Below are 15,078 nucleotides of genomic sequence, written 5' to 3'. Positions count from 1 at the left end.
TTTTTATAAGTTTGAAAAGTCCACATTTTAGTGAGGCCTTCCTGTTTAAAAACAAATACTACACTTGGAACTATTTTTTTTCAAAAAAATCAGATACTCCATGAGCCAAAGCAAAAGTGTCCGCGGAACATACAGCCTGCAGCTTTACCTGTGGCCAGTGGGGCCCTCTTAATTAATAAAGCCAGGTGAGAATGATTGACCCACAGAGAATGGGGGAAAACTGGGTAATAGTCATCCAAACAATAAAGTAAGATAAGGTGGACTAAGATGCAGTGATGGGGATGCAAAGAAGATCATTTGTCCCTTATGGATGGTGCAGTCCCAAGCTCCGTGGCTGAGGGGTTGCCAGCAGAGTAGAAACAGTTTTGAGGGTTAGTTAGAGACAACCTTAAAATATCTGTTCTTTCATTACTCTTAAGTGCTTCTCAAAGCAGCAGCATCACCTGGGAACTTCTAAGAAACGCCGACTCAGGGTTCCTCTCCAGACCTAAAAAGTCAGCCATTATGGGCTGGGACCTCTGATCTGTGTTTTATGAAGTCCTGCAGGTGATTCTGGTGCATGTTTAATTTGGAGACCCTCTGCACTAGGGCAAATATAGTGATTCAACTATTTTTTTAAATCAGACTCTGGATGTAGCTCAATGGTAGAGTACTTGCCTAGCATGCATGAGGCCCTAGGTTTAATCCTCAGTATGGGAAGGGAGATACCAAGAATCGTTAGGAAACACCCAGTATTTGATTAATTTAACTAGCATTCTCATTAGCACACTGCCTCTCACACATTCTCATATCTTTTCAGTCAGCCAAATGATAAGTATCTGAAACAGCACCCCTTTGCCCAAAGCAGATTTACTCTTGGTGCTAAAATCTTGCAATCCTGTGTGGTCAAAAGCAGTCAGAGTAAAGAAAATCATTCCTAACAAATTAACACATTATTTCCAACTCACACCATAAAAACTGTAAGAGAAATACCTCATTTTTCCCCATCCATCTCTTTTCCCTAAGGAGCCCTGAAATTGGGAAGCCTGTATCTTACCTTCAGAGCAATAAAGAAAGCAGGAGCTGGAAAGACTCTGAGAGTCAGTTTAGGAAAAGCAGCTTCAGAAATCAGATAGGAGCAGGGAGAATAGGAACAAAAAAAGTAAAACATAAGCAAAGGAGAGAAGAGCTGTCAGCCTGGGTGTGACGAAATGGCTCCAGGGGGTTGGTTAATGGAGGAGGGTCCTGCAACTCCTGTAATATTTAAACCAGGTGAACCAGACATTGAGCCATCCCTGGTGAATTTTGGGAAGTCACTGAATTGCTCTGAGCTCTGCCTTCACATTTGTAAATGGGGAGATGGGGACAGACTGTGAAAAATGCCTAATTCTCTACAATTAAAATAGTATGTGTGGAAGAACTGGCTCTGTACTTGGCACATAATTAGTGCTCATCCTTGCTACTTATCTTCTTGCCACTTTGATGAGTCCTTGAAGTCTTTCAACTCAGGGAAGGAGATGCCTTGAATGCAGTTGATTTAGAATTTTACGATTTTTTTTCTTTTTTTTTTTTCTTTTTGTCCCTAAATGTGACTTGATCCTTTAGTTGATAGGCCTCTCTATTGGATACCTTGAAATGAGCTGCTTTACTGCTTAACAGACATTTTATGAGACTATAACAAGAGAAATTTATTTGAAGGCATTCTATAAACATTTGTATTGTATGTTGTTGTTCACAATTTGCTCATTTGAACATTTCAGAAATTTGGAACTATAAGCAGAACTTGGACACTGGATTGGTTTTTTGTTGTTGTTGTTGTTGTTGTTTTATTTTTGGTCACCGAGCTATATTTACTTATTCCTTCTGAAACATTTATTATAATCATGAGAAGATATTAGTTGAAACTTTATCATCTATAATCTTATATATCAGGAGTGAAAAATGAAGTATTCCATCAAGTTAACATTTAGTAACAATTTGTGAAAACAAATTCAACATTTTAAGTCTTAAAGAGAAAATATTACAGGCAAGTAAAATTTTAATTTATAGATATATAAAATTGATGAGGGGCTGGGAGTATAGCTCAATGGTAAAGCATTTGCCTACCATGCTTGGAGGCCCTGGATGATTGGTTTGAATTCATTTTAAACATATTTTAAATGGATGTAGACTAATTATACAGATGTGTGGGGCAAAGTGTGATCTTTCAATATGTATATTTATATAATGTGTAATCATCAGATTGTGATAATTGGCATCTATTACCTTAGATACTTATCATCACTCGGTGATGGGAACATTCAAAATTCTCTCTATTATCTATTTTGAAATATTAGTTGTTGACAAACATAATTATTCTATTATGCTATAGAACATTAGAAGTTATTCCTGATATCCAGCTGCATCTCTATTCCTAATGCCATCTTGTCTCCCTCCCTCCCCACACCCCTCCTGGACTCAGGCAATCACTAGTCCACTCTGCATTTCTATGAGGTCAAATTTTAGCTTCCACATTTAAATGAGAGCATGATATTTCTCTTTCTGTGTCTTACTTATTTCACAATGTCTTTTACTTCCATCCATGTTACCACAAATGACAGAATTTCATTCTTTTTATGACTAAATAATATAGCATTGAAGGACTTAAAGCTGTACTATCTCAAAATTTACCAAATTGGTATGTTGATTTTTTTTCAAGCTGAAATCACTTGAGGGACAGTAACTTTGGAGAGGGCCATTTGACCTATTCTTTCCCTGACTGCAACAAGATTCTCTTGAAAGGGCTTTCCTTCACATACCAAGGCTGGAAAATAGCCTTGATCACTAAAAGCTGGTAATGGGGCTACAATAAACCTAAATAAGCAAACTTATTACCTTATGTCCCACCAGCTTCTGCATCCCCTCAACCCCCTTTATCTTTTAGCTACATCCTTAGCATTGACTGCCCTAGCCAGTGTTCCATCTTCCCTGTCATCCTTCACAAATTTATTATTCATTGTCTAAAAAGTATAAAAGTATCATACTTTGCTCATTTCTTGAAACTTCACTCTTTTGTAAAGATGTATATATATGTAAATTTAATAAAACTTTTTTGCTTTTCTCTTGTTAATCCACTTTTTTTTAATTGGATTCCTAGATATATCCAAAGAGTCCACATAGGCACTAAGGAGGGTAGAGGAAATCTCTCTCACACCTACAGTGTATATATACTACATTTTCTTTATCCATTCATCCATCAGTCAGATTTTGTTTTTTAAAGGTAGTTTAGAGGCATTTCTGATTATTATAATAGATTTTATCTTGAAGGCAAAATATATTGAACTCATAGGGAATCTTTGATCAAAATGGAAAGATTAACTTTGATCTTATCTATTATCTTTGAACATAATTCCCTGCTTTGGACTGCTGATATGAAACAGCTTGGATTTTTTTTTATTCATAATGTAAATACTACTTTGCACCTGATTTTTAGATTCCATTGAAGTCATGGAGACTTGTGCTTTTCATTTTTAGGTGAAATGTGGACCAGATAAATAGATAAAGGCTCAGTGAAGCCATGAACTTCAATTTCTGGCAACATTTTCAACTTGGTTTTCTATAACTGGACCCTTGTAAGAGAAGGAATTCTGTAATCATTTGAGAATAATCATGGGTGTGTAAATGAAATTACCACATCAAAATCAAGCATAACTTGGCCAGGGTCCTGTAGGAAGTGCCACATATACTATAAGGAGAGTCTCCAGCTTTGACCCTAAGGAGGCAAACCCAGAACTCAACTATTCTGGGATGCAGTTCAGAGAGTTCTTTGAAATCTCCTTCTTTAGCTACAAAATGCATGCTCATTTTACATTTAACTTTATGTTTTTATGTCTATTTTTTAAAATAAAAAGCTTTACTTAAAATTTTGAGTAAAATTGATGCTTCAAGGCAGACACTCTTCCCCCTGGGCACAACCACCTACCTCTAGGAATGAAAGTGCCCATCTGAGAAGTCCTGGGAGGCTGGAAGGTGGAAGAAGTAGGCCATCATGCATATATGACTGAGTGATTAGACACAGTTGAGTATTTTTAGAAACAGCCTCATCTTTCATGCAGTGATATTGTGAAAAGAAAAGGTAGAATCTGAATAATGTGGTAGAGAGCAAAGGCTAAAGTGGCCTTGTCAACAGAGCTAAAAGTCTCCCTACTGTTGAAACAGAAGTCTCCCTCTCCACCCGCCACTAGAGTTGAAAGCCCTGATAGCAACTCTGCTTTGCTGAAACGCATTTTGATGTTTGTTCCAAAGCCCTGCGAATTCATACTCAAAACTTTTACAAGACAGCATGAGAATAGGAGTAAGAGAGATGCATCTGATTTAACCCCAAAGGCCTTAATTCAACTCAAAGATCCTTGCCAATACCCTAGGGAATCATCTGCACACACCAACAGGCTTGGTTAGGAATCTGCTAAGCCATTTGCCAAGTAGGCTTTGTTGTGGAAACATTTATGAGCGACTGCCAGAGCTGTGTCTGAGATGCAGGGGCAGACTAACCCAGCTCCAAGTGACTGGAATAACAATCAGACCTTGGACACAGACCAAAGGGAATGTGTCAGACCTGAGAAGACAAGCAATATCCCTACATCCCTGATGTCCCTACCTCTCTACCTCAGGTCACTTCAGGGTGAAGCTATTTTGGCTGAGCCTTCATGTCACTCTCACAGTCAACAAACCATAGTAGAGTCTGTCTGAGTGCAGCAGATTTCTCAACCTCGAACGTGCCTCTGCAGCTCAGCTCCAACAAGAAGTCGGAGTGTCCAGCCTTCCCAGGCCCGGGCAGACATTTTTACTTCCTGGAAAATAGTTGTCACAGCTACTATTGTTCTTCTTTTATATCATCAGACTGGGGCTCAGGTGATGTTGTAAACAACATTAATGAAAAGCCAAGTTTTGATAGAATTTTATGTAGTCTTAAATAATATGAGTTTCCCTTCTGAGCTTCTAAAAACTTTAATACTTTTTTTCTGTTGATAGACACAATTTTTTTTTAATTCTCTTTTAACTGATACATAAAAACAGCATGTTTATGGAGTACCCTGTGATGTTTCAAATCATTATACACTGTATAATGATCAAATCAGGATAAACACATCTATTTCCTTAGATATTTATCATTTATAGTGAGAACATGTAAAATCCTTTTTTCTAACTCTTTGAAATATACAATACATTATTATCATCTGTACTCACTCTACTGGACAGGAGCACTCCAGAACTTCTTACTTCTATCTAACTGTAACTTAGTGCCCATTGATCAACCTTTCCCCACTACTTCCTCTCTCCTGCTTTAATGCAATAAAGATTTTTAAAAAATAACAACAACAAAACAAAAAACCGTCTTTGTGCATAGCCTGAATTTCAGCCAGCAAAAGAATGCTTAAATAAAAAGAACAAAAATATGCATGCTTTTAAAAAGAAGGAATCGATATAGTGTCCTTTGTTATCATTGCACATTTAAGTTAATTTTAGCCTGGCATGATATAGGCAGTTTAATCCACACCTTTTAAAAATGTAAATTGAATCCATTCACTATAAACTTGTATTTTTACAAGGCTCTGTGAAAATGATGGTTTTTGTTGTTTCCTCAAAGAACTTATATTCTAAGAAGAAGACAGGTAAGTGTGGAAATTTTTAAGCTAGCATTAGGAACCAAAGACTTCATCAGTTCATTCTGTCTTGGTTAGGCAAGTATAGCACTGTAAGGGAGTTCATCCTGCCCAGGTCACCTATTGCCTTCGCCCAGACAGAGTTGAAAAAGAAGAAAATTACATAACATTAAGGGATTTTGAAGCCCTGATTGTTCCCTGGAGGACTGGCCATTTACAGAGTTAAAAGATTGGTCTATCCTGAGGATGTAGTCTCATTTATTTGTTGGTCATTTCTCTGTGTCAGCCAATCAATAGGAAGAAGAAACACAAATTAGAAAGGAATGGTTAGTCAGCTTTGCATCTCTGGGACCAGAATACCTGGCAAGAACAACTTAGAGGAGGAAAGATTTATTTTGGCTCATGGTTTCAGAGGATTCTGTGGTCAGCCAGCTTCAAGCAGAAACATCATGGTGGAAGAGCATGGTGGAGAAAAGCTGCTCAGTTCATGTCAGCCTGGAAGCAGAGCTGGGGAGGAGGATAGTAGCCAAATTCACCAATCCCAGCTATGTCTTACTCTGTTTCTTTATTATCAAGTGGGAGTAAGAGACAGAAACCTATTGAAGAGTTTGACAAGCTCCTATCTCACTTGATGCCAAGCCCCATTTCGTGTGCCACCCCCATTGGTTCTCTCTGCTGAGCAGCCCAGCATCACTGAGATGCACCTCACACCTAAGCCTAGCAAAATTTGCCTGCAAAGTGTAGCCAAGCTTCCAGGTCTACCAGGGATGCCTATTTTCAACAGGAGGAAGTAGCGTAAAAACCCCTTCTTATTCCCTTGAGCTGAAGCTGTGAGACCTAGCAATTTACAATCATTAATCGCAGGAGGTTTACAAGAACATTCAGTCACACCATCAAGAACACTCAGAGAAGAAACAGAATAAACCCAAACAATCTACAAAGGGACTTTGAATAAGAGATTATTGGATTTCCATTTTTCCCCTTCTTCAGTACAGATTATCTTCTTAAAAATGGATACTGTGCAGATTTACGTGATACTCAGATTTTTTAAATTTGTTTTCTGTAAACAAAACATGTTCAAAGGTATCTAGGAAGAGTTAATTCTGCTTTAGAATTAATACTTAAAATCCTTTCTGAGAAAAGTTTTCCTAGGAGAGAATGGAAACCAGGACTCTAGCAGTTTTGATTAACCAATCTACATATATTAAACAATGACAGAAAATGAAACATTTTAGCAACCTGGTTTACAAATACCTGCTAGACTGTAGATAATCCATGTAACAATTATGTTCCGAAATTTCCCAGGAAAGCAATTAATTAAATTAGAGAGACTTCAGAGTAACTTCTTAATGCCATGTTCGGGTTCCTCCCTAATGAACAGTTTCCTGGAAATCCCTAAATAATAATAATAAGTGGAGATACAGCAGTTTAACACTGCACTTTCCTAAATGAAAACACATTATAATTACAATGGTGAACATTTATTGACCTATCATTCTACTGCCTTAGGCCCTGCCTTAATAGATACTTTTTGCAAATTTGAATCCGAAAAGGCATTGTTTGCATAAATAGTTACAAAGGACCTATAATATCACAGTAATTATGTTTGTTGATTTCCCTGAAAAGTACCCCTCACTCCCATTCACAGATCCTCCCTTACCAGGGAAGATTAGGTTGCCAGCTTATTTTAATCAATGGTTGTCCAGTGAAATCACAATACTGCTCTCTTCGTTGTCTGTATTTGGAGAAATAACAGTGATTTAGCCTGTTTGTGTTGGAGTGTGAGTCTCTGTTTCAATGCTTATTTTGCTTGTCTCCCATTTCCCTTCTTCTTACAGATTTTTAAAAGCATTGGCTCTGATGAGACCGTCCAAGGGCAAGGAAGTCGGAGGCTGATCAGCTTTTCTCTCTCAGGTATGTGTTGTTCACCTACAAGCCTTGTGGAAAGAATGAGAATGTCAATCAAGAGTAGGAGGCCCCTTCAATTTGACTCTAACCTACAAGTTACAAGTTACTCAACCTCTCTGTTTCTTGACTTCCCCATCTGTAAAGCTAACATAAAAAGTAATCTGCTTAGTTCCCCTTGACCTAATGAAGATAATGGAGAATTCAGTAAGTAACAAATGTAAAAGCACTTTGAGGTGATGGGAATGGAAGATGCTCTTCTGCTTTTCCTCCAAGATCAAGTGGCAATAATTGAGAGTTTACAAAGGGAAAATTGGGGAGAGCCAGGGGAGAAGCAGCGAACCCTTCCTTTGTCTAATAAAACTTCCAGGGGACCCCAGTTAATAAAACAGATAAAACCATTTCAAAAAGCACGTTCATGGAAAAAGAAGTGGAATCCAGATAAATTCTTCTAATTTAGTTCGTAGTATTTTAGCTAATAGTTGATTTAGTTAATTTTTAGTTTTTGTGAATGGACTATGGTTCTATACTATGTTAACAGTGGGGAAAACTAGATAAAGGATGGGTAGGGTATCTGTGCATTATCTTTGCAACTCTTCTATAAATCTGAAATCATTTCAAAATTAAAAGTTTAAAAGAAGCCCTGAGCAACTTTGTTTAAAATGATATATGAGGCTCAAGACTTCGAATACTCCATTCCAACTCAGTGGGCTTTAAGAGAACAAAATGCCATAAAGCCCAGGGACTCCGTGGAGCACAATTTGAAAACTACAACCTTAACTTGTCAAACCAACAAATGTTACAGACCATGAATGTCAGAGATCAGAGAATAGAATAAACATAAAGTGCTTGAATACTTTATGCTTGAGCCTCCTTGGGAGATGGACAGCAATCTGGGGCTTTTCAAATCAAAGTAAGCCCAGTAGAGCAAATGAGTGTCTAAAGATCCATTAACAATATTAGCATGTGTCTGCCCAGGTTGAAAAAGTGAGGGGAAAAAAGAACTCAAAAATTTGGTTATTACTAGATTAAATCAGACAACTTGTGACTTGTCATTGTCATGTTCTTGTTAAAATGCTCAAGAAACAACAATTATTAGTGCAATCTCCAAAAAAAAAAAAAAGTAGGAATAAGGAATCCTACACAATTGTGTACAAGATACCAAGAGGAATTTTCCATAACCAAAGCTCCAGTGACGTCCTATAGCCCAAGAGGCATGCCATGCAGGGCAGCAGAGCAGGAATAGGGAAGAGACAAAGTCTCAATTCCTTTGTCCCCATTTTGCTTCTGACTTGCAGACCTGAGCTCACGGACCTTCCAGAGGAAATAAAACCCTTCCACTCCAACATGCTTCACAGACCTGATAAGATATCAATGGGGGCTTATCTCCAATAGTCTCACAATATATTATTTTTCTTACACTTAATCCAAAACAGTTCCCAGCAATGAAATGTGACTGGTGACATAAAGTTGGTAGCTAAAGGAGAAAGCCTGAAATGGTAATGAAGCTCTAACACTCAGTAGGTATATATGCATCTGTGTTGCCGCAGTCTGGCTGGGCACAAGATCACGAGCCACTCACAGCTTTGTAGATTCAAACAGCAATTCTTTATTCCCGAACTCACACCAGCCTCTACACACATTCTGGGGAAATCCAAGTTCTGCCGCTCCCGAACTCACGTACGTCACCAGGCTTTTTATCCCAAAAACTTTCTGAATTCCACGAGAACTCAACGGGAACTCAGGCAGCAAGATACGCTCTATTCCCAGCAGGAATAATCTTAAACCTGGAACTGCCCTAAACCCAGATTGTCTTAAACCGGGAACGCCCTAAACCCAAATTGTTCTAAACCGGGATACTTCCTAAAACCTGCAGGATACACCCTAAACCTGGATCCACCCTGGTCCTTGAACAGGGTCACCTTTCTCAAACATACATGCAATGTCACAGCGAATGTCCAAGGCAAGTCCATTTCCACGAGTCCTTCCTCTAAGCAACATGGGGCACGCTGGCAAGGAAATTTCGATGCGTCATTCCTACTTGGCAATGGCCCTCAGCATTGTGTGTTTATTTCACTATGTTTGTATAGGGAAAAAAATGCTGCTGGAAGTATCAAAATGAATTCTATGATTCAGAGAAAGACAATACAGAAAGATCAGCTAACCTATAGCTAAGCAAAATCTGTGAAACATCAAAAAATGACTAGATGCTGGTCATGTCTGAGTAGTTGGATTCATTTATTACAAGGACTTCTCACCAAAAAGCAATTTAGTATATACACTAGTAAATGCTCCAAATATATGGAATCAAATGTCCCATAACATATGCTAGTAAATTTTCCAAAAATAGAGGGATGTGTCTCCAGATAGACTCATCCATCCATGTTTGTAATCAGAAAATATTCCAAAATTTGAAAATATTTTTCCACATTTTAGATGGACTTTTCTCTTTCTATAATGCCCGATATGCTATTTAACCTCATTAAAACATACTGCAATTAAAACATTGCTCTATTTTATAGATTTCCAGGCGATGGGGTTGAAGAAAGGGATGTTTTTCAACCCAGACCCTTATCTGAAGATTTCTATTCAGCCTGGGAAGCACAGCATCTTCCCTGCCCTTCCTCACCATGGACAGGAGAGGAGATCCAAGATCATAGGCAACACAGTGAACCCCATCTGGCAGGCGGAAGTAAGTGCCAGGGGCCCTAAAAAGAGGTCTAAGGAACATAGCCAAGTGACTGACCCTAACCTTAAAGCTTATGTGATTTTCTCTTCTTTCATGGGGCCTTAGGTTCTGGGGGTATCCTCCTGGCTCTGAGACTTCTGGTCTTGGGAAGGAGCTGCGTTCTCTGTAGATTGCTGCTCTTAGGGATCTAATCAAGGCTGTCCATTATAGCTGCTCTCAGTAACCTCTGATTCAGAACCTGTGCCTGCAAGCAGGATACACTTTCTCTCTGCCCTTTGTGTGGGAGAAGGAAGAAAAGTGTATTCAGCTGAGACTTGCAGTTTCTCACAGCCCTTCCCATGCATGTGGTCTTCAAGCAAGAATGCCCAGTGGCATATGTAGCCCTCTAAACCAGTTGCACAGATCCTAAAATTATCAGGTTCTTGAGACCGGTAAATTAATGAGTCCTAGAGTATTCCTGATTGTGTTACATATCATATTGCTTGATTTAAACATATAAAATCTAATCACTTATCCATCTTGGTGGTCTGAACAGTTCCAGGCAGATTGTTAAGAGTGGTGAACAGTTTGATTCATCTGATAAGGTGCTTCTCTACTTCTGAATGTGTCTCCTCTACCTGCCAGGAGATAGGGGATTCCTCAACAAAGTCACACATCAGACTTGACTGTATAATGACTAAGTCCTCTCCTAGAGAACATGCAGAGAGTTGTCACAACCCATTTGGCTGCCTAGCTCTCAGGCTTCAGCAAACTGTGTGGATGAAGGAGCAGGGAGGCTCCAGGAAAGACAGTGGATAGAGTATAAGGCAGAGGTCAAAAGTACAGAGTTTTGCCAGGCACAGTGGTACATGCCTGTAATTCTAGAGACTCAGGAGGCTGACACAGGACAATTGCAAATTCAAAGCCAGTCTCAGCAACTTAATGAGGACCTAAACAACTTCACGAGACCCTGTCTTAAAATAAAAAATAAAAAGGGTTGGGGATGTGGCTCAGTGGTTAAGTGCTCCTGGGTACCATCTCCAATACAAAAATAAATAAATAAATAAATAAAAGTACAGCTTTTCAATCACACAGACCAAGGTTCAAATCCCAGCTTAGCCAGTTAAGTTTTGTAGATGTGAGAGACCTATGATCCTCTATTAGAGGCTTGGATTCTCCTCATCTGCCTGTGACGGATGGAGATGTGCTCCTGCTCATGGCACTTGTTTCAGATAAGATTACATCTTTTATTATTCAGAACAGACCCCCTCGGAGGTAGAACTTTCAAGCATCCTTGACAAGAAAATGTAATTAGATATTTGGGAGCAGACCTGTTTCATTGTCTCTTAAATTATACCACCTCCTTCCTCAGTTTAATGACCCCTCTCCTGGGCTTCACAGAAGAGCTCCATTAGAGCTCAGAAGTGGGCATAGGGGAAATAGAGCTGTACTTAAACGTGCTACTAGCTTTAGTTATCAACAGATTCTAAAACAGTGTCCCCAGCATGAAATAATGAATCTTAAATCATTTTTTTTCCTTTAGTCCTGGTTATTCTCACCAATTACTTCTGGTCTCTTCACTGCATTTCTAGGGATAATACAAGATGCTACAGGAATTAATGGCATATGAAAAAAAAAAAAAACCTTGAGCAATTTATTTAAGACACTTAGTCATGAAGGTGTTATAGTCAGTCTTAGATTATATTTGTAAAATCCACACCAACAGAATGGTTTTTGGCTAAAATAAGTCAACTAGAATCCACTTGAAATTCTGAAATTATTTCTGACTCTTTGGTTTTGCTCTCGCAGGATATTAACAATCACTCCCTTATCCTCAGCTTTGCGTATTCATTCTAGAAGAGAAACCCTTCCCAGCAGACACCTATTGCCTGCCGCATGACCACAGCAGGATGGAAAACCTGAAGTTCCACTCTCCAGACTGTGGTAGGGAAGGCAGGAGAGAAGGTAGTCAGACACAGGTGTTGAATAAACCAGTCCAGAGTGTCTGTGGTGTTCTGCATCTTCACCCCCCACTGCCTTTCACCTCAGACCCTGTGCCGAGGCCACTCTCTATGGCTGCTGTCCCAAATGTCCCAAATTTCCCAAATATGGCTTTCACACAGCCATATCTTTGGATGCTCTTTAACTCCTCTTGTGGTTTTCTAATCTTGCATCCTTAATTAACCCAACTACCAGCTTTCATGCAGCCCCAAGTCTCAGCCCACTTCCCATATGGGGTATTCTTTGACTCTCCCACCTCAGGTCTCAGGAGGACAGTGCTTCCTTGTTCAGACCTTCCTGTCACAATGCCAGATTGTCTTGTGTCTTCCTCACAAGACTTTGAACTCCTCAGGAAAAGAAATTACATCTAATTCATCTTGGCATCTCTAGTTCCTGGAAAACCTACTCATAATAGGTTGTTACCATGCCAAGAAATGTTCTGAAATCAAACCAGGTGGTTTGCCTTCAGAGCCTGATGTTGACCAGTTTTGTTTGTAGGTGATTGTGAATAAATCCTGGAAGAATGTCCATCACGTAAATCAGATACTCTAAGTGGTCACCACACACACACACACACACACACACACACACACACACACACATGCACTTTAATTTAGGAAACATTGGTTGAATACTGTGTAGTAGAAATAGAAGCCATTACAAGGACACAAAGATGATTGATTGATACAACCTGTCAGATTGTGGAAGAATATATTATAATGAAATAAATACTCTAATCAAAGAATGAACAAAATGCTATAGGATACAAAGGGGAGATTGCCAAGGGCCCGAGAGAAGATGTCACAGAGGATGTGCTGCTAGACTTGGTCTTGAAAGAGGATGAGATGCTTTTCAAGGTGGAAAGGGGAGTTCCAGGCAGAAGGAACAGCATACACAAGGGTACTGAGGCATCCCACAAACACCTAAGATACCATTTAAAACTGTGTGACTTGAGCTCATGGTGTGTACGGACAGGTAATAACAGCTGGGCTGGGCTTACTGCAGTCACACACAGTCAGCGTGGATCCACTATTCCTTACACTTAAAAGTTAATGTTGGCTCCTGGGTCTTACACTGCAACTTAATGAATGAAACGATTTCCTGCTCCTACAGAATTACACAAGTCTTTAAATTTCTATGCAGGAGGGTAAGTGAGAACCAAACTGTCCCACTTTCTGTGTTTACTGACTAATCTACAAAGGATATTCAGTGAGAAATCATTGAAGTTGCAAAAATATCCCTTAATGTGCTGTTTGAATGCTAAATTTATTTCAACAGCTAATGCTGCATCAAACTCTTACACATGACTTTTTTGAATGTCTGTAACAAGTTTGAAACATTTATTTTTGCTGATTAAAACATGCTCAATCTTAGAAAATTTAAAATTCCTATCAGAATTTTTAAATAAGAAGAAAAAACTAAGAGAAATACATATTAAGTGTAAATGCAAACTAAAATAAATTTTAAAAGAGACTTCCACATTGATGGATCTATCTCTTCTTTGTTATTATTACTGTAATTAGAAGCTATTTTCACCCAGGGAACACTCTTCTTGATTTTCAGGTCTGTTTACTTTCCTGGATGGATATAATGAGCACTTATAAGATTATAGTTATACAGAGAAGTTAAACAGAAACAGCAGCAAGTAAAGAGGCTAGGCTTCTATATTTGGAATACTCCTGTAGAGAGTATATTTAAACCTTCAAATAAAACAAGGAACTCCTAAACAAGAATTTTCAGAAATATCAAGTGAACTGAGTCAATATTAAACTATGGCCTGAGGCCATGGCGCTTATGAGCTTCCCCCTCATTCTCTTGGCCTCATGCATCTACTGTCCAATCTGTCCACAGAATGAGAAGAGACTGACAAGGCCTAGTTCATGGTGCTTATATTCTAATGTGAAAAAAAGACACCCCCCCAAAAAAAATGAACAATAGAATTTCAGTGGTAGATAAGTAATCAGAAAGAAATAGCACACTGTTAAATGAGGTTTACATGACTGAGAGAGGCTTCCTTAGATAGCAGTGGTCCCAAGAGGCATTTCTGAATTGCTGTCACCTGAACTGAGAAGCCAGACTTGGAAAGAACTGGTTAGTTCTGCTTTTTGGACAGAGGACCCAGCTGGTGTGAAGGTCTGAGGGTTATGAGCTTGACACGTTGAAACAAGCAGAAAGATCATCGTGGCTAGAAAACAAGGGCTGGCAGTGGGGAACAAAATGAAGTTGGAGAAGTGCAGAAGCCAACCCACTGTAAGCCATGGAGAGGGCTTGGGGTTTCATTCTAAGGGTAATGAGAAGCCATTGCAGTGTTTTTAGTAGGGAAACATCATATTCTAATTAAAATTTTATAAAATCCTTCCCACTACTCTGTGTGAGGTGGATTATTAAAAAAAAAAAAACATTGGAAGCAGTTGATTTATGCTTGTGGCTCTGAGGAAGCAGCACATGGCACATTAACTCAAAAGCAACCAGAAAAGCTGGATAGAATGTCCTTAAAATAGAAAAAAAAAAAAAAAGCATTTGTGATGACATCAGACAACGCATCAAGTCCCAGAAGGAAAGGAGTTTCAAGCAGAAAGATGCTGACAAATGAAGAGGGGTTTTGCAGTCTCACAATGCTGAAGAGACAAAATTGGAAGTTCTAGATTCTCCAAGAGACAAGTACCCAGCAAGGCCCCAGGTTCTCAGCTGGACCCCTGGCTGACTGTGGTGTAGGATCAGAGCAAATCTGTCATGGAAAACTTCAAGACAACTTACACAGCTTAGTCAGGCCCTGAATGATTAAAATTATCTGATCCCAGTGACAACAGAGACAGATCCATGCACAGCTCATTACTGGAGTGATCAGAGATAGATTTTAAATATGATATTATATATTTTTAA

The 15,078-nt window shown here is 39.0% G+C and overlaps 1 protein-coding gene across 5 annotated transcripts in view; it reads left to right on the top strand.

Annotated features, from left to right (window-relative positions):
• The window catches only part of Hecw1 (HECT, C2 and WW domain containing E3 ubiquitin protein ligase 1), a 405,199-nt gene that overhangs the window by 238,187 nt on the left and 151,934 nt on the right, over positions 1-15,078 (top strand). For all 5 annotated transcript variants that reach the window (XM_040291866.2, XM_021722298.3, XM_021722299.3 and 2 more), the window contains 2 exons: positions 7,460-7,535; positions 10,049-10,218. In XM_040291866.2, coding sequence (XP_040147800.2) covers positions 7,460-7,535; positions 10,049-10,218 — 246 coding nt within the window. The remainder of the gene's footprint in view (positions 1-7,459; positions 7,536-10,048; positions 10,219-15,078) is intronic.

This window comes from Ictidomys tridecemlineatus, chromosome 2 (assembly GCF_052094955.1).
Source record: "Ictidomys tridecemlineatus isolate mIctTri1 chromosome 2, mIctTri1.hap1, whole genome shotgun sequence".
Taxonomy (NCBI): domain Eukaryota; kingdom Metazoa; phylum Chordata; class Mammalia; order Rodentia; family Sciuridae; genus Ictidomys; species Ictidomys tridecemlineatus.
Note: the sequence above shows the minus strand (reverse complement) of the source record. Positions and strands in the feature narration are given on the sequence as shown.